Source organism: Triturus cristatus, chromosome 7 (genome assembly GCF_964204655.1).
Source record: "Triturus cristatus chromosome 7, aTriCri1.1, whole genome shotgun sequence".
NCBI classification, from domain to species: domain Eukaryota; kingdom Metazoa; phylum Chordata; class Amphibia; order Caudata; family Salamandridae; genus Triturus; species Triturus cristatus.
In genome coordinates, this window is record NC_140590.1 from 1845774547 (window position 1) to 1845797410 (window position 22864).

The 22864-nt window shown below is 51.1% G+C and overlaps 1 protein-coding gene across 1 annotated transcript in view; it reads left to right on the forward strand.

Annotated features, from left to right (window-relative positions):
* Positions 1-8849: 8849 nt before the first annotated feature.
* The window catches only part of LOC146813412 (C-type lectin domain family 2 member B-like), a 74914-nt gene continuing 60899 nt past the window's right edge, over positions 8850-22864 (forward strand). Inside the window, exon 1 of the mRNA XM_085620187.1 lies at positions 8850-8932. Within this exon, the coding sequence (XP_085476313.1) occupies positions 8887-8932 (46 nt within the window). The 5' untranslated portion in view covers positions 8850-8886. The remainder of the gene's footprint in view (positions 8933-22864) is intronic.

A 22864-nucleotide genomic window follows, 5' to 3' on the forward strand; every position in this document is an offset into this window, starting at 1 on the left:
CGGCACGGCCACAGGACTGGAAGATGGATCCATGGCGGCAGGTTGATCAGGTTAGGATGATTCGCTGTCAGAAGTCGAGAACCCATCACAGGAGGCTTCGTTGCGTCTGTCGGACACTGAGAAGTCGTTCTCCTCTTCAGATGGAACTCTTTTGAAGAAGGACACATTGCGAGTTACTTTCTCGGGTCCTCTTTGGGCAGTCACCATGGTGCATTTTACTGCCGTGACAGTCCAAGGTTGAAGCTCGAAAGGCAGACGGAACTTTCCTCCGGGGTGACGATCTTGAATGGGCACCTGGTAACCCACAGCAATGGGGCTTTCTCTGGCGTGTCTCTTCCGGGACGCTGCTTTGTTGCTCTTGTCTCATCGGTAGTCTGACTGGTTCGGGGAGTTGGGTGTCTCAGCCCATGTCGGATGGTGTGGAATGGTGTCTGTTACAATCCGGCCGAAACACAGTCGACTGGGGGATATGCCAGTATTGCAGTGGGGGGTAAGCCGGTACTCCCTGAGGAATTGGTACACTGCCCGTTCAAGGTTGAGCCCATCAGCTAGGGCGATTTGAATCGTTTTGTTCAATGTCCTCATTAGTCGCTCTACTTCCCCATTGGCTTGGGGCCATCTCGGTCTGATTTTACGGTGCTTTACTTTGTAGGAGGCAAGATATTCGGCTATTTCCACGCTGGTGAATGGTGGTCCATTGTCTGTGCGGAGTTCGCTGAAGAGCCCGTGGGTTGCAATCAGCTTTTCCAGCGTAGGGATCACCTCCGCTGCGGACGTAGATGTAATGAACTCGACTTCTGGATACCTTGAGAAGTCGTCTACTACCACCCGCATGTACTTTCCTCCTGGCAGACTGCCAAAGTCAGCACTCACTCTCTCCCATGGGGCGCTCGGAGCTGCTTCAGTGATCTCTGACGCCGGATTGCTTGGTAGACTCGTTGCAAGGCATATTGGGCAGTGCTGCACCACTAACTATTTGTTGGTCCAGGCCGGGGAACCAGACTTTGCTGCAAAGTCTGTTCTTCAATTTGACAATTCCCTGGTGGGCACCATTTGCCAGAAGGGCTGCCTGTCTGGTGAGGCTCTACGGCAGGACAAGGCGCGGGCCTCGTAGTAGACAGCCGTCGGCTGATAATGACATTTCATGACGGACCTGGTGCAGGGACTTCAAGGTTGCTTGGGCTGCTATGGTCCGTCGAGATGAAGGGCTCTGTAAAAGCCTCCAGTCGCCTGAGGAAACCGCCTGGATGGCGATTTGGAGGCAGTCATCATCCAAGGTGGCTACTATACTCTTGCAAGGATATAGGGAGAGACCGGGACCGTTCCACCAACATCCTCACGTAATCTTCTGTGGCTGCTGCTTCAGCCACTTCTGGAGGGGTGGCTGGCCGGGCATGCCGCAACAGAAAGTCAGCTAGATTCCGGATGCCAGGTCTATATTCCACGGTGGGCTGGAACTCTTGCAGCTGCAGGATCCATTTCTCTGTTCGCGTAGGAGGGCAAGACGAGGAGCCTTGGAACAGCGGGATCAACGGTTTGTGATCCGTGATGACTGTGAATGGATGGCCGTACAAATATATGTGAAAGTGGCGGCACCCCCATAGGATCGCGATGGCTTCTTTCTCGGTTTGAGACTACCGCTGCTCGGTAGGTGTAAGGGTCCGGCTGGCGTAGGTGACAGGTGCCCATTCGCCACAGTCTTGTTGTTGTGCTAGGACATCACCTAGGCCTGGGGGCTGGCGTCGACTACAAGCTGGGAGTCGTGCCGCGGATCAAAGTAGACTAGCGTGGTGTCCGCAGACAGTGCTGCCTTTGTTTGCTGGAAGGCCTTTTCATGCTCCGGACTCCATGTCCAGTGGGCGGTGGTTCTGGTGAGATCTCGCAGAGGGCCAGTCAGATCTGAGAGGTTTCTGATGAATCGTCCACAGTACGTGACCATACCCAAGAAGCTGCGGACTCCTGACACCGATGTGGGGGCCAGTGACTCTTGGACATCTTTCACTTTGTCTGGATCTGGCCCTATGCCTTTGTCCGAGAATCGATATCCAAAAAAACTGATGTTTCGTCGCAGGAATTCGCATTTCTCTCCGTGCAGGGTCAACCAACAGTCTCGAAGGCGAGTGAACACCGTGTTCAGACGTAGGATATGTTCTTCCAGGGAGGGAGCGTGCACTAAGATATCATCGCTCACGTTGAGCACCCCCTCCAGCCCTTGCAGGACGGTCTTGATGATGTTTTGGAACACTTCCGCCACGCTTGAGATTCCGAAGTTGAGGCGTGTGTAGTGCCAGAGACCGGCATGGTTGGAGAAGGTAGTGATTGGGCAAGAGTCCGGGTGCAGAGGGATTTGATGGTACCCTGAGCGGAGGTCCATCTTTGAGAACCACTTGGACCCCGTGAGTTCGCCAATGATGTCATCTACCGTGGGTGTCAGGTGGTGCTACCGCTTGATGGCGAGGTTCGGGATCCACATGTCCACACAGATGCGGACCGCGTCAGGCTGCTTCAGCTTCTTCGCGACCACGATGGGGGACACCCATGGGGTGGGGCCCCACACTCGCTCAATGATTCCAGCCGCTTCCAACAGACGAAGTTCTGCCTCGACCTTTGGGCGGAGATGGAAGGCGATCCTCCTGTGCCTGAGGGCAATCGGGGCTAAGGACTTGTCTATATGCAGCTGGACAGCCAGGCCTTTGAGGCATCCAATCCCTTCGAAGAGGGGTGTGAACTCGGTCAGCAGGCGTTTCAAGTCGTGAGCCAGCACGTTAAAGGCAAAGTGGATGAGGCGAAGATCTTGTGCGGTACAGCAGCTGAGTAAGAATCCAGACCCTTCTTGGGAGACGTAGATTTGGACCGTTGGTGAATTTGGTCGTGAGATAGATCGGCTTGGAAGACGCCGCATATTCTGAGCGGGGTGAGAGTACCGAATGCGTACACTTGGATGTTGGTGTTGCGGAGGGCTGGCAGGTTGGGTAAAAGCCTGTAGACACTGGCAGCCATGAGGTTGATGGTTGCACCTGTGTCGATGAGCGCTGCTACTGTGTGGTCTTGCACATTGATAGTGCACATGGGTGCTGCCTGTGGGGAGGCAGAGAGGGCGTGTAGCATGTGTACCACATGCACAGTGGCGGCCTTGTCTTCGTCCATGTCGCCGCTTGATGAGTCATCTGGGAGCGGTTCAAGTGCACGCACCTAGCAAGGTGGACCTTGTGGCTGTCGCTGTGGCTTCGAGCGGCAGACCTTGGAAAAATGGTTGAGCTTTCCGCACGCACTGCAGTGTTTTCCTTGGGCTCGGCAGGCGCCGTCATGTGGGAGTGGGCCGCCACACTATCCACAGAGGCGAGTCTTTGGGCTCTGTCTGGAGCTTTGGGTTGAGGACCTCCTGGGTCTTTGTCGGGGTTCACGGGTCTCAGTACGGACGGCGCAGACTGGTTCTTCTTTGAAAGCCGCTGTTGCTTTGAGCTCCATGTGGGCTGCCCTGGCCTTGGATAGTTCCTTGGAGCGTCCCATAGTCAGGATATCCCTCATCGGCATGTTGTGTTCCTGAAGGACGCGTTCACGTAGCTTAGAGGAGGTGCAGCCTTGAATGAATTGCGCCCTGATCTCGTCATCCTCATCAGGAAGGGTGCACATGCTAGCTAGTTCTTTGAGGCGGGCGTAGAATACGTAGACGGATTCGTCTGGGAGCTGTTTTGCTTGGCGAAGGAGGAAGCGCTCATAATCCGGGTTGGCGTAGGGCTCAAAATGGGCTGTGATGGCGTCACGCAGTGTGGCATACTTCCTGGGGGGCCCAGCTTCACGGAGAGACTTCGCTATTTTGTGGATTTCTGCACCCCCAAGGTGGAGGAGCATGGGTCTTCGCCATGGGGCAGGGATGTCAGCGGCGTCGAAGAATGTCTCCAACTGGTCTACCCACGCCTTCCACCGCGCAACTTGAGAGGGCGGCGGCCAGATGACAGTGAAGGGTTCTAAAGGCGGGATGGTCGTCCTGCCGGCCAGAGAGACGGTAGCGGTGAAAGGGCGAAGAGTGCATGCCTAACAGGTGCAGGAGGCTGTAGGCACCACCGAAGGCAGGGCGCGGCAGAGTCTCCGTCGTGCGGCAGGTGGCTGTGAGAATATGCCAGCACGGGCAGCCAAGGTCAAGGGTCTGGGGCCTGGGCAGTGAAGCAAGAACAGGGAGTGTGTGTCCTGTAGGAGCAGGTGGCCAGGTCTCTGCAGAGCGTGGCAGGGCTCAAGCGCCATCCCTGGGAGCAGGTAGAGGCAAGAGGAGGTACCCGGGGGGCAGAAGACCCCTGGACAGAGGTAGCTGAGGGCCTCGCTGGAGCAGTCTGCAGGGCGTGCCACGTGTGTCCCAGGAGTGGTAATGTGCAGCTGGGTGGCCAGGGAGCAGCAGGGCTGCGCAGTGCGGCTTACCAGAAGTTGTGGCAGCAGGCAGTGTCAAGACTCCTCCTGTGGCGTAGAGCGCCGCAACGACACGCGGGCCGGATCTCAGGGCCGCACGCGTGCACGCGGCCAGGCTCACTGTAGGAATCGGGCAGCGGGGTCAGCAGGCAGGTGGAGCCACCACCAGTGGGGCCGCGAAGATGCGCAGGCTGGGTCGGCCACGCTGCAGGGGCACGCCGGGCCGTGGGTGTAGGAGGCGCGGTGGGAGAGCTCTTCCAGGGTCAGCGGCTTGCGGCACGGTGGGTGAGAGGTAGGACAGCAGGAAGCTAACAGCACCTCGTCACCAGTGTCGCATCGTGGCCTAGGCCTGGGGGCAGCTGGCAATGATGAGACACGGAGGCCAGTTTACATTAGTGGCCATCTCCGAACTGAGCCACGCCCAGAGCCCTGGGCTATTTATTGCCAAACAGACGTTGTACCAGCGTGCGCCAGGCCAAACCATTAAGGCACGCTCACGGGGCGGTGGCTTAGGAAGACTACCCCTCAGCACAATAGGAGACGTGGAATGTTCCACAGTCTCCACAACATTACAGTGATGACAGGATGTGGTACAGAATTTGACTCTCTAATATTCTCTCACTACCCCAATCTTTGTGCTTACTAGAAACTACTCCAGCCAGGCCTCAGAGTAAGTCACACTCCACACATGGCTTGTCACTGATACTGTAATGCACTCTCATAGAAATCGGGGGATGCTGGATGCAATGAATAACACCACAATACGTTGAAAAAAAGAAGAAAAACATATTTTTTCAAATACTGTTTTTTTCAAATTATTTTTACAAAAATGAAACACAGGCACTCAACAATAAACATATCTGGAATAAATGTAGTGGGCTGGCCCCACGTGTTCAGGTGACATAGTAGACGTAGCCGAGTTGAGTTTATTAAGTCCATAAGTAGAAGTTACAGGAAACTAGAACAAGCCCCACCAGGAGCAGCCTCCTAGCTGCTCAGCCCATCTCTCAACTGACCACACTCACCCAGGCACCCAAGCATTCCACTAACATTATACCCAGAACACTCACACTGGCTGAGCAGCTGGGTACAGAATGAAAGGGAACATAATAACATGAACTGAGGATACTACACATACTCTTCCTTTCACACTAAAAATTAATAAGACCTAAACTAAAATGAAAACAACTATACACAGAAATGTACAAAAGATGAAAACCATCCATAGACCCCGGGATGCATAACAGAACACACCACAAGAGGGAAAACAGACACACAAAGGAGGAAAGAAGGATGATAAGATAAAAAATACGCTAACACCATCCTCCTCCTTTAATATTGAACAAAGAAAATGTAAGTAGTGAAAGAAGAGCTCACATACAACAAGTGAGCAAGACACACGTGACAGAAATAAGGGGAAAACGTAACCCCAGACTAGAATACAATGGGTGGAACGGCACCCAAGGAAGTACTCCTCACGTGAGGAGACTGTGGCAAAAGAACTGAACGCCACCCCTCATGTGAGGGACACAGACCCATGACAGAAGCAGCGTATAATGTAATGCAGCATGGGACTAACACCCAAGTGAAACAGGAAACGCTGGATGGGACTGACACTCAAATGTATAGATTACATCGCATGGGACTAAAACCCAAGGACTTGTGCAGCATTAGAACAACCAGGTGCAGCAAAGTATGGCAAACGCACACAAAATGTCTAGGTGAAGCACAGAGTGACAACACACAACATGACGTACGATGAAGTGTTGGGACTGACACCCACACACACTCAAATACCAAAGGGTAAACAGCAAAGAAATGTAGATGAGTGACCTTGAAATGGGGCTGGCACCCATCCCAAATTCGACAAGGGACAAAAAAAAAACCTGTGACCCAAACCGTGAACAAGGGAACATGGGACTAATACCCACTCCCATCCCTTAAACAGGGATACCATATTTGAAACAAGGGGACATGGGACTAAAACCCACTCCCATCCCTAAAGCAGGGATACCATATCTAAAACAAGGGGACATGGGACTAAAACCCACTCCCATCCCTAAAGCAGGGATACCATATCTGAAACAAGGGGACATGGGACTAAAACCCACTCCCATCCCTAAAGCAGGGATACAATATCTGAAACAAGGGGACATGGGACTAAAACCCACTCCCATCCCTAAAGCGCATACCATATCTGAAACAAGGGGACATGGGACTAAAACCCACTCCCATCCCTAAAGCAGGGATACAATATCTGAAACAAGGGGACATGGGACTAAAACCCACTCCCATCCCTAAAGCAGGGATACCATATCTGAAACAAGGGGACATGGGACTAAAACCCACTCCCATCCCTTAAGCAGGGATACCATATCTAAAACAAGGGGACATGGGACTAAAACCCACTCCCATCCCTAAAGCAGGGATACAATATCTGAAACAAGGGGACATGGGACTAAAACCCACTCCCATCCCTAAAGCAGGGATACCATATCTGAAACAAGGTGTCGCGGAAGCGTCAGCGTGTCAGCAGGATACACTACCCACTAACCTGAGCCAGCCAGCAGGAACGATGCTTGCGATGAGAATCCCCCCTCTTCTCCCCTTCGCTAACGCTCCCCCCAGAAAGGCCACCAGAGTAGGGAGAGAAAGCGGTTGGGAGAAGGGGGAGGGAAACAAAGATGACCACCGGAGGATTTGCAGGGCAACCTACTGTCCAGTAGGTGGGTCGGGTAGAAGTTCTATGAGGGTTCTTGCGTCGGAGACTATGGACAAGAAAACAGAGGACACGTAAGCCACTACCGTTACCATGAATATCCCCACCCCCTGTCCCACTATCTAGAACTCACAGTTTTCAAGGAGGGTGGTCCTACAACTGGTATCCGGTAATCGTCCTCTGGGAGTAATGGGTAGTCGGTTGTGGTTCAGCTTAAAACGTACAGAGTCTTCTGTGGAAAGGGTAGGTTCTGACTCTGTGTTCTGCGCGGTGAAAGTAGATATGGAGTGACTGTCTGAAGGGAGACAAGGGAGGGCTCGCTGACCCCCTACAATCCTGCGTCTTGTCTACCTTCCCTCCCAACGTCCTTGCGTAAATCAAAAAGAATGTGTGCTCTCCACTGTTACGTCACAGCAGGGCACCCTGGTCATGAGGGGAGAATTCCCTTCTCCTTTTGCTGGCACACGCTGTTGCGCTATCACGGCAGTCGTGCTCTGTTCTCTCGGAACCATAGAGCTCTGCCAGGTCTGATTGCTTCTCCGCGGTTCCGTCACCGCGGGAGCCGTCTCCGAAATTAGAGGCTTTAGGGAATACTTACTCCGGTTCCTGTTGATCCGGTGAATCTAGCGGGACGCCGTAGTTCTCCCACACGGCTCCTGCGGGTGTCGGCGCGAGGGGTGGTTTCTCCGGTTTCGTGGTATCCGCGAAGTCCAAGGGTTAGCGCACACACGGCGCTCGTTGCGACGAAGGTCTCGGAAACACTACCGGAACTGGGGCGAGATTGTCAAGCGCCTCCTCTAGGGGGAGGCGGTCTTTTATTGCTGCGAGATATGCGACCCTGGCTGACGTGAGTTCTGTTCGCCAGCCCCAGGGTGTTCTGGGCAATGTAGTTCCTGGCCGGTGTTCGCGTAACCGCGACACAAGGGGACATGGGACTAAAACCCACTCCCATCCCTTAAGCAGGGATACAATATCTGTAACAAGGGAAAATGGGACTAAGACCCACTACTATCTCATAGACAGAGATACAATTTCAGAATGCCAATAAAAAAATATATCAACATGTGAAAAGCAAAACACAATGTTGGCACAAAGCAAAAACTAATCACTGTAAATACATGAGTGACTATTGCCTGTGAAAAGAATGCATTAATGCGTTAGACCATGTAGAGATGGACAGCAAATTAGATATTGAACAATGCCGATGGTGTGCCTGTCACCGCGATGATGAGGAACAGGCGTTCAACGGCTCCAGAAGACTTCTCACCAAAATGTACTTTGCTGCAAGAATATTCCCTACTGAAATTCGATTAAAGACCGGAAGACACTAAGGCTTGCATGAAACGGGAATCTCACCACAAGAATTGGAGACAAATTGCGGTGTCCAAAAGAAGAACATCGTGACAATAGATGCGTTTACTGAAAAGCAGCACAGCATATTCCATATAGAGGGCAAAATGACCAACTCGCCTTGAAAGTAGAGGCGGAAACTTGAATGGTGGCAAAAACCATGTTGAGCGAGGAGAAGCTCCAAATGTCACCACAAGATTCAAACGAAGAAGCTTAATTGACAAAAAGAGTTTTGTTGAAGAAAAACGGAGCATGGTTGACAAAACAAAAAGTGGTTGGCATTGAAACTTCTTGGTCCGGCTGGATGTGCCAACACCAAAATGGCGGTACGCTCAGGAGACAAACGCCGAGTGGCTCACGGCACGCTCCAGTTGCAGAGCGTACATAGGCAGCATAGATGACCAGCATAAATCAAGATGTCACAAGAGGCTCCTGCAGTGCTCCGCGCAACACCACGGACAGGTAAGGTGTGCGTGCACTATTTTAAATTTTAAACTGCCATATTTTACAGGCCTCGAAGAGGAGAAATAACCATAAATTTCAATAAAGTTAAAACTTTACTATGCTTACAATGTCGTTCTCCTCTTCGGCAGCAGGCAGGGAGACTTGAAAATAAACATTAAAACCAACCACAAACAGTTAAAAGATGTTGTACATCCAAATCCACAGAAAAGCAAGTCTTGAACACAAATAAAATGATGAATAATGAACTACCAGAAAAAACAGTCAGGCACTCAAGGAACACAGTATATGTGAATCCTGGGACTCCTCCACGCTCACACAGACCCCAGTGCTCACCAGGGGTGTCGGTTTCCTCATAACGCAGATCGCTGTTGCCAATTCCCAAAACATGAAGCTGGCTCATGTAGAGATCACGCAGATGCAGCGCTGGCACAAATGAGCGCTGAGTACTGTTCACACATCAAAATCCCACTCAAAGGAAAGAGTTGAACCTGAAGACGTTTGTTGTGGCACTCTAGACATTTTTAGAGGAAATGTAGGCATTTGTAGAAGCGTAGGATCTTTAACAAGATGTTGTAGACGTATAGAAACAGACACAACACGCCTCAGCAGGGCTGTCCGGTGTAGTGGACACTGGTGGGCTGCGAGGCGTTCTTAACTGGTTTCTTGCTTGACTGGTTTCTTTTCTTTTCCTCGAATTTCTTGATACTTGTTTCTTATTTTAGTAGATGTAGTAGGTTCTTCCCTACACATAGTCCTGCTCTACTCCACATCCTTATTTCGCACCCAACTACTTTTAGCGTGAGATGAGCTCCAGATCGTCACCACAAATGTAGTGGGCTGGCCCCACGTGTTCAGGTGACATAGTAGACGTAGCCGAGTTGAGTTTGATTAAGTTTATTAAGTCCATAAGTATAAATTACAGGAAACTAGAACAAGACCCACCAGGAGCAGCCTCCTAGCTGCTCAGCCCATCTCTCAACTGACCACACTCACCCAGGCACCCAAGCATTCCCCTCACACTAACATTCTACCCAGAACACTCACACTGGCTGAGCAGCTAGGTACAGAATGAAAGGGAACATCATACCATGAACTGAGGATACTACAAATTAGTAGAGGAAAAACATTACAACAAGACTTAATTCACATACAACAAACACCTGACAGTGCAAGGGAGTCAACAGTCAGGACTCCAACACTCCTAACAGGTGAAACTCATCACAACAGCAACCAATCATGCACACACTGCATGCATACGAAGGCAAGATAGCAATCACAACTATTTTTACACCATGTCAGTGAAGAGCTTTGTGGCTTTTACTTTATGATAACAGAGTGGATTTACAGGTGATCAACATCTTACAGATGACCAGGGAGGCAGCCATTTGTAGAGACCACTTCTTACCTTGAAATGGTTGCAGACTGGAAACAGGAGCTCACTTTACCGAGATCCCCCTTGCAGGCAGGCTGTCCCTTCTCATGTGGAGATATTGGCTGCACCCCATTTCCTGGTTGCCAGACCTTTCCAGGTGGTCAGTGGAGATACAGTGGGCATGCCAGAGGCAACCAGATAAGGGAGCAGGAGCTGGAGCAGGAAACCAGAGGAACGACAGGACTAGTACACCAGTTTTTAATTACGCCACATTCTATGCCATAACCCACTTCCTTAGGGTATTAGATGCCATAGATTGCACCTACCTGGCACTTCTGCCACCCTTCCACGGGACAACTTTCTGCAACAGACCTCACTGGCACTCCATCAACATGCACGCTGTCTGGGTTGTTTCATTGATGTGTAAGCTGCCTTTTCTGGATGCACACATGACAGCTACATTTTCCAGTTCTCTGCTCCTGCATGTCAGTTGTTTTCTGGATTTTTCGGGGATATGTGGCTATAACTCACTCTGGGATTGTATGTACACCTAAGGAATCACAAATATAGTCACAGATAGCTTCACCACATTTACAATATACACACATAGACATACCATTACAATCTTGTATGTATAGAATGTTTGCTACATTCTTAAGATAACCACAACATAACAAATATCACGTGTCGCTGCTGCCGATATTGTCCCGTAAGCCCTCTCTCTTTGTTTCCTCACCCTCCTTCCGACATCCAACCACACGGCCCCAAAAGAGGCACTGGAGGGTACACACAGGTATGTAAGCCATCACTGAACACACCTTAGGCATCTTCAAGAGGCTCTTTAGATGTCTTGATCAAGTTTGTTAGGTTATTGTGGTATATTAACATGCACAATGTCGCCATGACATGAGGCTTACATGTAGACGTTATCCCTTAACTACAGCCCTATCCTTATGCCAGGGTGGGGCATAGAGCAGCGGTCAGGGTCTGCAGCTACATGATTGGCTAATGGCCTCATATTTCACCTGAGTGGCTAGTCTGGCGGCCTCATCACACACACTAGATGGAGAGTGGCAACTCAAGTTGGAGTATGACGCTGTCCAGATATGCAAACCTGAGCACCACTCTTATAAAAACATGATGTCATAACGAAACTTCTCAGAGTAATAAGCATCCGCAAAAACGTCGATCATCTGAATAGTCCATCTTACAACTACATTCATTATTCACCCACACATGGAGTTTCCAATCACTTCATTATTACCCACGTGTTGTGCGGAGAATAACACACGTAGCATACGTAGGAGTACACCTACACATATATATGTTCACATACATCTATTATTTATCCTAAAATTAATGGCATTATATTTTGCTGTAAGGTACAACTCAGGAGAGGTTTACAACCTTAGACATGCTTTCCCCTTTATTTTCTATATATACACACATGTTTTACCAATGCGGTTTCGGGGGGTTAGGTGGTTAGAGGAGGGAGGCACATGGGGGAGAGACCAACATGGAGTAGGGGAGGTGTTTTCCATGTTTTGAGGGACCGCAAAAGGAAGAGGGTGACCAGGAGTGCTGGGCAGGGGTTGTTTTCAGGGCAGAGAAGCACACAGAGGGGGGAGAGAGTAACATAAAGCATGGAGGGAGTTTGCAGGGGGAAGTACACGAGGAAGAGAGCAACACAGAGCAGACGAGCATCTTCCCGGGGGAGAAGCACAGAACGGATAGGGAGGAACAGAGATCATGGGGCAAGGGAGGTTTGAAGGGGAAAGAAGCGCATGAGAGGGAGAGAAATACAGTAAGAGGTCAGGGGAGAAATGAGCAAGACAGAGATTAGCAAGGGAAAGCACACAGGAGAGAGAGCAACACAGAGTGCAGGGGTGTTCAGAAGGTGAAGAAAGCACATTATGGAGAAAGCAACACAAATCTGAAGAGTAAGATGCGTGGTCAGTACTTGTGTCTCGACTTGCCAATCTTGTTCAACCCTCCCTTGAAGCATAGGTACTTTACCATCGCTTTTAATTTGCTGACTTTTAGAAAGTTACATTTTCTTTGCTTGAAGCACGTGCAGGCTAATCAGTATTTGCTCTCCAATTTATGACAACTATAGATTCCATTTGAATGTGTATGAAGCGCAACTTTTTATTTCAGGTATTTTGCAGCAGTTTCAAAATATTGTGGAGCTTCTCATTGCTGAATAGGGTGCAATGGCTGATATCGATTACTTTGCACTTTGTAGCTTGGTTTTCACTGAGTGGAAAGTGTCACTCCAAGTGCCACTCCAAGTGTCACACATACACACTGAAACCATGGAAATGTCACACATAAGTAGGGCTCCCGGTTTTATGGTATTTTTTTTACATTTCTGTCTCTATTTATCCATATTTATCTTTTGGCCATTTTATCTGTATTTATTTTGTGCTTTGCGTATAAATGAGGTTCTCAAACTGTACATTTCCATATTTATTTAACTGATAGACGCGCACTTATACTTTGCAGTCTGTCGAGTTTTAGCTATTTAAGCTGCACATATTACATAACAATACATCCACTGTAAATACTAGCATTGTACCATAAATGTATGTTGACATATGCCATTATTTAAAGAAATGTCTTCCTGTTTAGGTCGAGCCTAGAACAGCGCATGCGCTGTTGCTCGAATTTTTGTAAGGGGATTTTCGAAGTGCTGCAGCCGCTGGCCTAAAGCCTGCGTGCATGTGCGCGTGAACGCGCGCAGCCGCCATATGTCTCCATCACTGGTACTGTACTTCATGAAGGCGCTTTTGCTATAATCGCGCACCGGCGCTTTACTTTTAGTGTTATAAGTAAAGCGTGGGTGCCGCGATTATAGCGAAAGTAAAGAAATAGATGCTTGTTTCTATACCTTTACCTTTGGTATAATCGCGGCACCGGCGCTTTACTTTTAATGTTAAAAATAAAGCGCCGGTGCCGGGATTATAGCGAAAGTAAAGAAATAGACGCTTGTTTCTATTTCTTTACCTTTGGTATAATCGGGCACCGGCGCTTTACTTTTAATGTTAAAAATAAAGCGCTGGTGCCGCGATTATAGCAAAAGTAAAGAAATAGAAACAAGCATCTATTTCTTCACAAAGAACAAGCATTGGCATAGCCAATAGGTCTCGCTTTTGGGACCTTATAAGTATTTATTTATGCAGCACAATTTCTTTGGTGCAACAACAACTGTTGCATGGCTAAACACTTGCAAGGTCCAAAAGTCGAGACCTATTGGCTATGCCAATGCTTGTTTTTAATTTCCATGCTGTCCAGCTGCTGGCCTACTATAATTCATGAAAGACAGCACGGAGAGTCACTTAAAAATTGGACAATTTTCTGTATTTATCCACTTTTTTTTTTTTTTTATAACTCTGTTTATTGGCAAAAGTAAGCTTGATGGTCATTACACACAGGAATTCATACCTTTTACAGTGTTGCATCTATAAGTTCTTATACAAATATCACCACTTCCGTTGGCATAGCACATAAGATGTTAACAATACTTAAATCATTAAGGCGTTAAAGGTTCGTCAAGGGAAGGGAGACAGGGAGGCTCACACAGATTGCCGCGGTACTCATTCCACTTTGACCAAATTGCCACCCATTTCCGGGGGCAACCCCGGGCCTCATAGACTGTCTTCTCTTGCAGCATGCACAAGTCCATGTCCTTCTTCCATGCACTAAACGTTGGAGGTGTTACCACTCCCCACAGGCGTGCTAGGTTACGTTTTGCTATAGCCTGTCCAAGTGTCGCCCATATTCTGCCTTTTGCTGTCAAATCTGTGGGCTCCCAGATGTTTAAGAGGCACCTTTTAACTTCAGGTCGCAATTCTACCCCCCAGACATTGCGCATACAGTTGTGAAACCGTTTCCAGTAGGTTTGTATCAGGGGGCACTCCCATATTATGTGAAGGAACATCCCCACCTCTCCACACTGTCTCCTACAGAGCCCTTCCTCACTCCTACCCATCAATACTAGTCGGGTACCAGAAATGTAAACTCAGTGTAATATTTTCAGTTGTATCAGTCTCAGTTTTGCTGATAATGCCACTTCTTTGGGGGAGGAAAGTGACTCTCTACATTCTTTGTCATCGATCTCAAGACCGTCAGTCTCCCACTTTCTCCTAAGTGCGAGCAAGGGGTCAGGGGTGTGGTGTATACGTTTTTTATATGTGAGGAAGATAGCCCTTTCCGGCAGATGACCGTCCAGCAGTCTGCCCTCTAGGGGGTAGGACTCCGGAAGAGGTGTTCCAGGTGGAATGTTAGTCTGGAGTGAGTGCCTGATCTGTACGTAACGATAGTATTCCGTTTCTGCTAAGTCATATGTTTGCTGTAGTGAGGCAAATGTCACCATACCATTGGGCTCACATAGGTCTTTTATACGGGAGATCCCTATCAGGTCCCAGTTACGAAACCCTTTAGTGCAACCCAGTGTACCCAGCGTTTCCGAAACCCAGAGCGGGGTAGCCAATGTGAGTTTGTCAGCCCATCCCAGTTTGCGGCTCACAATATGCCAGAGTTGGACCGAGTGTCTTGTAGGTCCTGTAAGGGTGTATTTAACCACTTTAAAAATAAATGCAGACTGAAAACACATTCTTTTCTGTCTGTATTTATCTGTAAAAAATCCGTAAAAACTGAAAACGGAGACCCTTACACATAAGCATCCTGAAAACTTGGCATCTATTTGTATTAATTCGAGTTATGCACTATTATGCCATCATTTCGTGACATGGAAGACCATCCTAACTGAGATACACCATACCTACCTTGCATGGGAATCATTTTAACCCATTTTGTGCAGCTGCACTTTACAAGCGCGTAACATAGCTTGAGGACTGCATCTTTTGCTTTGCTCTTGACCAATTCTCTTCCGCACATCATGCATGACCTTTCCAATTGACTTTCCTCTTAGTTGCCTTATGGAATTGTCATTTGGGCAAGGAAGCATGGATGTTTCTAAATTTAGGGTTAAAAATGATCACTTTTAAAAGGTCTCAATGCAGTCATTAAAGGCAACCTGCTGTGCCGCCAACATCCAAAAGCGTTTTAACCTCTTCAAATATTAAAATTTGGGTGCTCAAGATTGATGGAAATCTATGGAATGTCTCGGAATCGTTTCTAGGGAATGAAGGAGCATGGCACCAGGATGCCACCGTTCCTTCAACTATGAAAATGCTTACAGTTGCCTAATGTGGAGTATTTTATCTGCGCTACAGCTGACGTTATCTTGGGAGCCATCCTAGTCAACAGATCTCTCTGCCTTGCATTTGTCCTGCTCACACCTGCAATGGTCCATCCTGCAGCACAGCAGGGCCGCGTTGGGTCCCATGCTCACTCAGGACACAACACGGATCATCAGGAAGTCGTACAGCCAGCTGCTGCCAGACCGGAAACTTTACCTTCTACGCCTAGCACGGAGGCTGCAACAGTGATAGCCAAGAGAGGTAACGAGCACTGGTTCTCCTTGCCAGAAAATGTTTGGTTCTTTTATGACCAAAATCTTTATAATTAAATGTTCATATATTACACGGGAAACGAAATGGGGGGAGCGACCTCTGACCCTGTCACCAGGCAGGTCGCTCCCCCCATCCGCCACGCAGCCCCCTGTGGGTTGAACCTCCGTTGCCGCTTTTGCCGCCTGACTACTCGCTCCCTTTTTTATTCTGTACCCCTGCGCTTGGCTTTCTGTGCCACTTTTTTTTTTTCATTCTGTGCCCCTGTGTTTTGCTTTCTGTACCCCTGTGCTCTGTTGTCCCTCTCCCGCCGTCTTTTCCCGCCGTTTTTTCCCCGGGTTTTCCCCCGCCGCTGAGCCCCTGCGGCCCTGCCCCCTTCTATCTCATTGGCCGCCCTGCTCCCACCTCCCAGCTGCTCCTCCCTCCGTCCGCCCTCATATGGAGGCCGCGAAGCGGCGGCACAGCGGACGCGCCACTGGCACGCCGAAGGCACGCCTAAGGCAAGCCCGTCTGCACCTGGACCGCACCCAGCGCCAGAACCCCTGGACCCCGCACCCCCCGCAACCCCAGACTGCACTACGACGCAAGCACCCTCCACGCACTCAACACCAGACGAGACCAACCCTGCTATCGGGCCACCCCGAAACGCACCCAGGGGCCTTTCACCTGCCGGAACTGCAGATTCACCAGCATCCAACCCTCCACACCACCAGCCAGAGAACCCAACCACCTCCGCTGCATCCTCCTCAACACCCGCTCCGCTCGCAAGCACGCCATCGAACTCTGGGACCTCCTAGACCCCACCGCCCCCGTCGTCGCCTTCCTGACGGAGACCTGGCTGAACGCCACCTCAGCACCAGACATCGCCATAGCCATCCCACAGGGCTACAAGATCTCCCACAGAGACCGCATCAATGGAGTGGGAGGAGGAATCGCCATCATCCACAAAGACTCCATCAAAATCTCAATGAACACCAATGACACCCTCACCACCGCCGAGCACATGCACTTCCAGATCCACACCGACCCCAACACCACCCTCAGAGGAACTCTCATCTGCAGACCTCCCGGACCCCGCCCACAGTTCAGTGACACCATCGCCGACCTCATCAGCACCCACGCCCTCGCTTCCATGGACTACATCCTCTTCGGGGACCTGAACTTCCTCCTCGAGAACAACAACGGCGCCAACTCCATCGCCCTGATCGACAACCTCGCCAACCTCGGACTCAAACAGCTCGTAACGACACCTACCCATGCCGCTGGACACACGCTCGACCCCATCTTCTCCGCAAGCCCCCACGTCTCCTTCAACCACACCACCGAACCACACTGGACCGACCACAGATGCCTCCACTTCACCTTCAGAAAACCTACCACACACCACCGCACCCAACAGCTACCACGCCGCTGCTGGGGCAAGGTCACCGAGGACCAACTGACTACCGCCCTCGCCCTGAGACCACCCACCGACCCCACTGACCTAGACACCGCCGCGACCAACCTCACACAGTGGATCAACGACTGCGCCAACACCCTCGCCCCTCTCAAGACCTCTACAACCAACCACACCAACAAGAAAGACGCCTGGTTCACCGAGGACCTCCGGATCTCCAAGCACACCTGTCGGAAGCTGGAGAAGAAATGGCTCCACGACCGAACACCAGACAACCACACAGCCCTCAAGAGCGCCACCCGCAGACACCACCAACTCATCAGGACCGCCAAGAAGACCGCCTTCAAGGACCGCCTAGACAACAATGCACACAACACCAAAGAGCTCTTCAGCATCGTGAAAGAACTCTCCAACCCCAGCTCCAACACCAACGACATCCCGCCATCTCAAGACCTGTGCGACTCCCTGGCCACCTTCTTCCACCGCAAGATCACCGACATCCACGACAGCTTCAACTCCGACCCCCCCCCCCGCACCCACCACCGAGTGCACCACCCCTGCGACTACCACTCGCACCAGTCGCCTGACCGTCTGGTCCAGCACCAGCGACGAAGACACCATCAAAACCATAAACTCCATCCACTCCGGATCCCCATCGGACCCCTGCCCTCACCACGTCTTCAACAAAGCCAGCCGGAAAACAATCAACTGTTCCTTCGAGACAGCAACCTTCCCAGAAAGCTGGAAGCACACCAAGATCAACGCCCTTCTGAAGATGCCCAAGGCGGACCCCAAGGACCTCAAGAACTTCCGGCCCATCTCCCTGCTCCCTTTCCCGGCAAAAGTGACGAGAAGATTGTCAACAAACAGCTGACCTGCTACCTCGAAGTTAACAACATCCTGGACCCTTCCCAATCTGGTTTTCGCAGCAACCACAGCACCGAGACCGCCCTCATCGCTGCCACTGATGACATCCGGACCCTGATGGACAAAGGAGAAACAGCTGCCCTCATCCTCCTGGACCTATCAGCAGCCTTTGACACGGTATGCCACCACACCCTATCAGCACGCCTCCATGACGCCGGTTTCCAAGAGAAGGCCCTGTCCTGGACCATACCCTTCCTCTCCGGCATAACCCAGAGCGTCCGCCTCCCACCCTTCCGCTCAAAAACCACTAAGATCATCTGCGGCGTCCCACAGGGATCCTCCCGACGCTGTTCAATATCTACATGGCCCCCCTCGCCCATGTCGTACGACAACACAACCTCAACATCATCTCCTACGCCGACGACACCCAGCCGATCATATCCCTCACCGAAGATCCCCACACCGCCAAAGCTAACCTCCACAGAGGAATGAAGGCCGTAGCCGACTGGATGAAGGACAGCAGACTGAAGCTGAACTCAGACAAGATGGAGGTCCTCATTCTCGGACCCACCCCATCAGCCTGGGACGACTCTTGGTGGCCCACGTCACTAGGCACAGACCCGGAACCCACGGACCACGCACGCAACCTGGGGGTCATCCTCGACTCCACTCTCTCCATGACCAGGCAAGTCAACGCCGTCTCCGCGTACTGCTTCAACACCCTCCGTATGCTCCGTAGGATCTTCAAATGGATCTCCCTCAACACGAGAAAAAACGTTTTTATAAACAATCGCAATGGAGCGCACACCGCTAGCCCCTCCTCCGGGTCGCCCCAAGGGAAGCTGGTACATGAAGTTCCCGAGTGGTTCACCCCAGTGGGTGCAAGTAAGTACTTGTTTGATCTCTAGACCCGATACATGTCCCGGGTTTTAAAATATCGCCCGAGACATGGCTCGGGTTTCGGGATAACTTCCCTCCTCAGTAGAGAAAATAGTTAGGGGTGGAAGAGAGGGCCGCCAAGCAACCGTCAAAGGCCTCAGTGCCCGCACAGGCACGCAGGTGCGTCGTCCAGGAGCTCGTCAGCTCAAAGCTCGAGGGAGCCATTTTTATAAACAATCGCAATGGAGCGCACACCGCTAGCCCCTCCTCCGGGTCGCCCCAAGGGAAGCTGGTACATGAAGTTCCCGAGTGGTTCACCCCAGTGGGTGCAAGTAAGTACTTGTTTGATCTCTAGACCCGATACATGTCCCGGGTTTTAAAATATCGCCCGAGACATGGCTCGGGTTTCGGGATAACTTCCCTCCTCAGTAGAGAAAATAGTTAGGGGTGGAAGAGAGGGCCGCCAAGCAACCGTCAAAGGCCTCAGTGCCCGCACAGGCACGCAGGTGCGTCGTCCAGGAGCTCGTCAGCTCAAAGCTCGAGGGAGCCATTTTTATAAACAATCGCAATGGAGCGCACACCGCTAGCCCCTCCTCCGGGTCGCCCCAAGGGAAGCTGGCACATGAAGTTCCCGAGTGGTTCACCCCAGTGGGTGCAAGTAAGTACTTGTTTGATCTCTAGACCCGATACATGTCCCGGGTTTTAAAATATCGCCCGAGACATGGCTCGGGTTTTGGGATAACTTCCCTCCTCAGTAGAGAAAATAGTTAGGGGTGGAAGAGAGGGCCGCCAAGCAACCGTCAAAGGCCTCAGTGCCCGCACAGGCACGCAGGTGTGTCGTCCAGGAGCTCGTCAGCTCAAAGCTCGAGGGAGCCATTTTTATAAACAATCGCAATGGAGCGCACACCGCTAGCCCCTCCTCCGGGTTGACCCAAGGGAAGCTGGTACATGAAGTTCCCGAGTGGTTCACCCCAGTGGGTGCAAGTAAGTACTTGTTTGATCTCTAGACCCGATACATGTCCCGGGTTTTAAAATATCGCCCGAGACATGGCTCGGGTTTCGGGATAACTTCCCTCCTCAGTAGAGAAAATAGTTAGGGGTGGAAGAGAGGGCCGCCAAGCAACCGTCAAAGGCCTCAGTGCCCGCACAGGCACGCAGGTGCGTCGTCCAGGAGCTCGTCAGCTCAAAGCTCGAGGGAGCCATTTTTATAAACAATCGCAATGGAGCGCACACCGCTAGCCCCTCCTCCGGGTCGCCCCAAGGGAAGCTGGTACATGAAGTTCCCGAGTGGTTCACCCCAGTGGGTGCAAGTAAGTACTTGTTTGATCTCTAGACCCGATACATGTCCCGGGTTTTAAAATATCGCCCGAGACATGGCTCGGGTTTCGGGATAACTTCCCTCCTCAGTAGAGAAAATAGTTAGGGGTGGAAGAGAGGGCCGCCAAGCAACCGTCAAAGGCCTCAGTGCCCGCACAGGCACGCAGGTGCGTCGTCCAGGAGCTCGTCAGCTCAAAGCTCGAGGGAGCCATTTTTATAAACAATCGCAATGGAGCGCACACCGCTAGCCCCTCCTCCGGGTCGCCCCAAGGGAAGCTGGTACATGAAGTTCCCGAGTGGTTCACCCCAGTGGGTGCAAGTAAGTACTTGTTTGATCTCTAGACCCGATACATGTCCCGGGTTTTAAAATATCGCCCGAGACATGGCTCGGGTTTCGGGATAACTTCCCTCCTCAGTAGAGAAAATAGTTAGGGGTGGAAGAGAGGGCCGCCAAGCAACCGTCAAAGGCCTCAGTGCCCGCACAGGCACGCAGGTGCGTCGTCCAGGAGCTCGTCAGCTCAAAGCTCGAGGGAGCCATTTTTATAAACAATCGCAATGGAGCGCACACCGCTAGCCCCTCCTCCGGGTCGCCCCAAGGGAAGCTGGTACATGAAGTTCCCGAGTGGTTCACCCCAGTGGGTGCAAGTAAGTACTTGTTTGATCTCTAGACCCGATACATGTCCCGGGTTTTAAAATATCGCCCGAGACATGGCTCGGGTTTCGGGATAACTTCCCTCCTCAGTAGAGAAAATAGTTAGGGGTGTAGCATAGGTGTACTCGCCGCTGCTACTCTATCATCCAGATCCTATGGGGCTACTTGCTAAAGACCAGCGGAGTGCGACCCACGTGAAAATAATGTTTGAAGCTCCCTGAGCGATTGGCTGACGAGCCTGGAGTCTGCACCCGCGCGCCGCCACGAAAGGTACTTAAACCTCATATTTTTTGGCAGTCTACGGCACCCCCCACACAGTCCTGCTCCCTGCTGACGAGAGGCAACTACCTCGAAACACGTGTCCAGGGATGGCATTTATTATTACACTTTGTAGCATAGGTGTACTCGCCGCTGCTACTCTATCATCCAGATCCTATGGGGCTACTTGCTAAAGACCAGCGGAGTGCGACCCACGTGAAAATAATGTTTGAAGCTCCCTGAGCGATTGGCTGACGAGCCTGGAGTCTGCACCCGCGCGCCGCCACGAAAGGTACTTAAACCTCATATTTTTTGGCAGTCTACGGCACCCCCCACACAGTCCTGCTCCCTGCTGACGAGAGGCAACTACCTCGAAACACGTGTCCAGGGATGGCATTTATTATTACACTTTGTAGCATAGGTGTACTCGCCGCTGCTACTCTATCATCCAGATCCTATGGGGCTACTTGCTAAAGACCAGCGGAGTGCGACCCACGTGAAAATAATGTTTGAAGCTCCCTGAGCGATTGGCTGACGAGCCTGGAGTCTGCACCCGCGCGCCGCCACGAAAGGTACTTAAACCTCATATTTTTTGGCAGTCTACGGCACCCCCCACACAGTCCTGCTCCCTGCTGACGAGAGGCAACTACCTCGAAACACGTGTCCAGGGATGGCATTTATTATTACACTTTGTAGCATAGGTGTACTCGCCGCTGCTACTCTATCATCCAGATCCTATGGGGCTACTTGCTAAAGACCAGCGGAGTGCGACCCACGTGAAAATAATGTTTGAAGCTCCCTGAGCGATTGGCTGACGAGCCTGGAGTCTGCACCCGCGCGCCGCCACGAAAGGTACTTAAACCTCATATTTTTTGGTAGTCTACGGCACCCCCCACACAGTCCTGCTCCCTGCTGACGAGAGGCAACTACCTCAAAACACGTGTCCAGGGATGGCATTTATTATTACACTTTGTAGCATAGGTGTACTCGCCGCTGCTACTCTATCATCCAGATCCTATGGGGCTACTTGCTAAAGACCAGCGGAGTGCGACCCACATGAAAATAATGTTTGAAGCTCCCTGAGAGATTGGCTGATGAGCCTGGAGTCTGCACCCGCGCGCCGCCACGAAAGGTACTTAAACCTCATATTTTTTGGCAGTCTACGGCACCCCCCACACAGTCCTGCTCCCTGCTGACGAGAGGCAACTACCTCGAAACACGTGTCCAGGGATGGCATTTATTATTACACTTTGTAGCATAGGTGTACTCGCCGCTGCTACTCTATCATCCAGATCCTATGGGGCTACTTGCTAAAGACCAGCGGAGTGCGACCCACGTGAAAATAATGTTTGAAGCTCCCTGAGCGATTGGCTGACGAGCCTGGAGTCTGCACCCGCGCGCCACCACGAAAGGTACTTAAACCTCATATTTTTTGGCAGTCTACGGCACCCCCCACACAGTCCTGCTCCCTGCTGACGAGAGGCAACTACCTCGAAACACGTGTCCAGGGATGGCATTTATTATTACACTTTGTAGCATAGGTGTACTCGCTGCTGCTACTCTATCATCCAGATCCTATGGGGCTACTTGCTAAAGACCAGCGGAGTGCGACCCACGTGAAAATAATGTTTGAAGCTCCCTGAGCGATTGGCTGACGAGCCTGGAGTCTGCACCCGCGCGCCGCCACGAAAGGTACTTAAACCTCATATTTTTT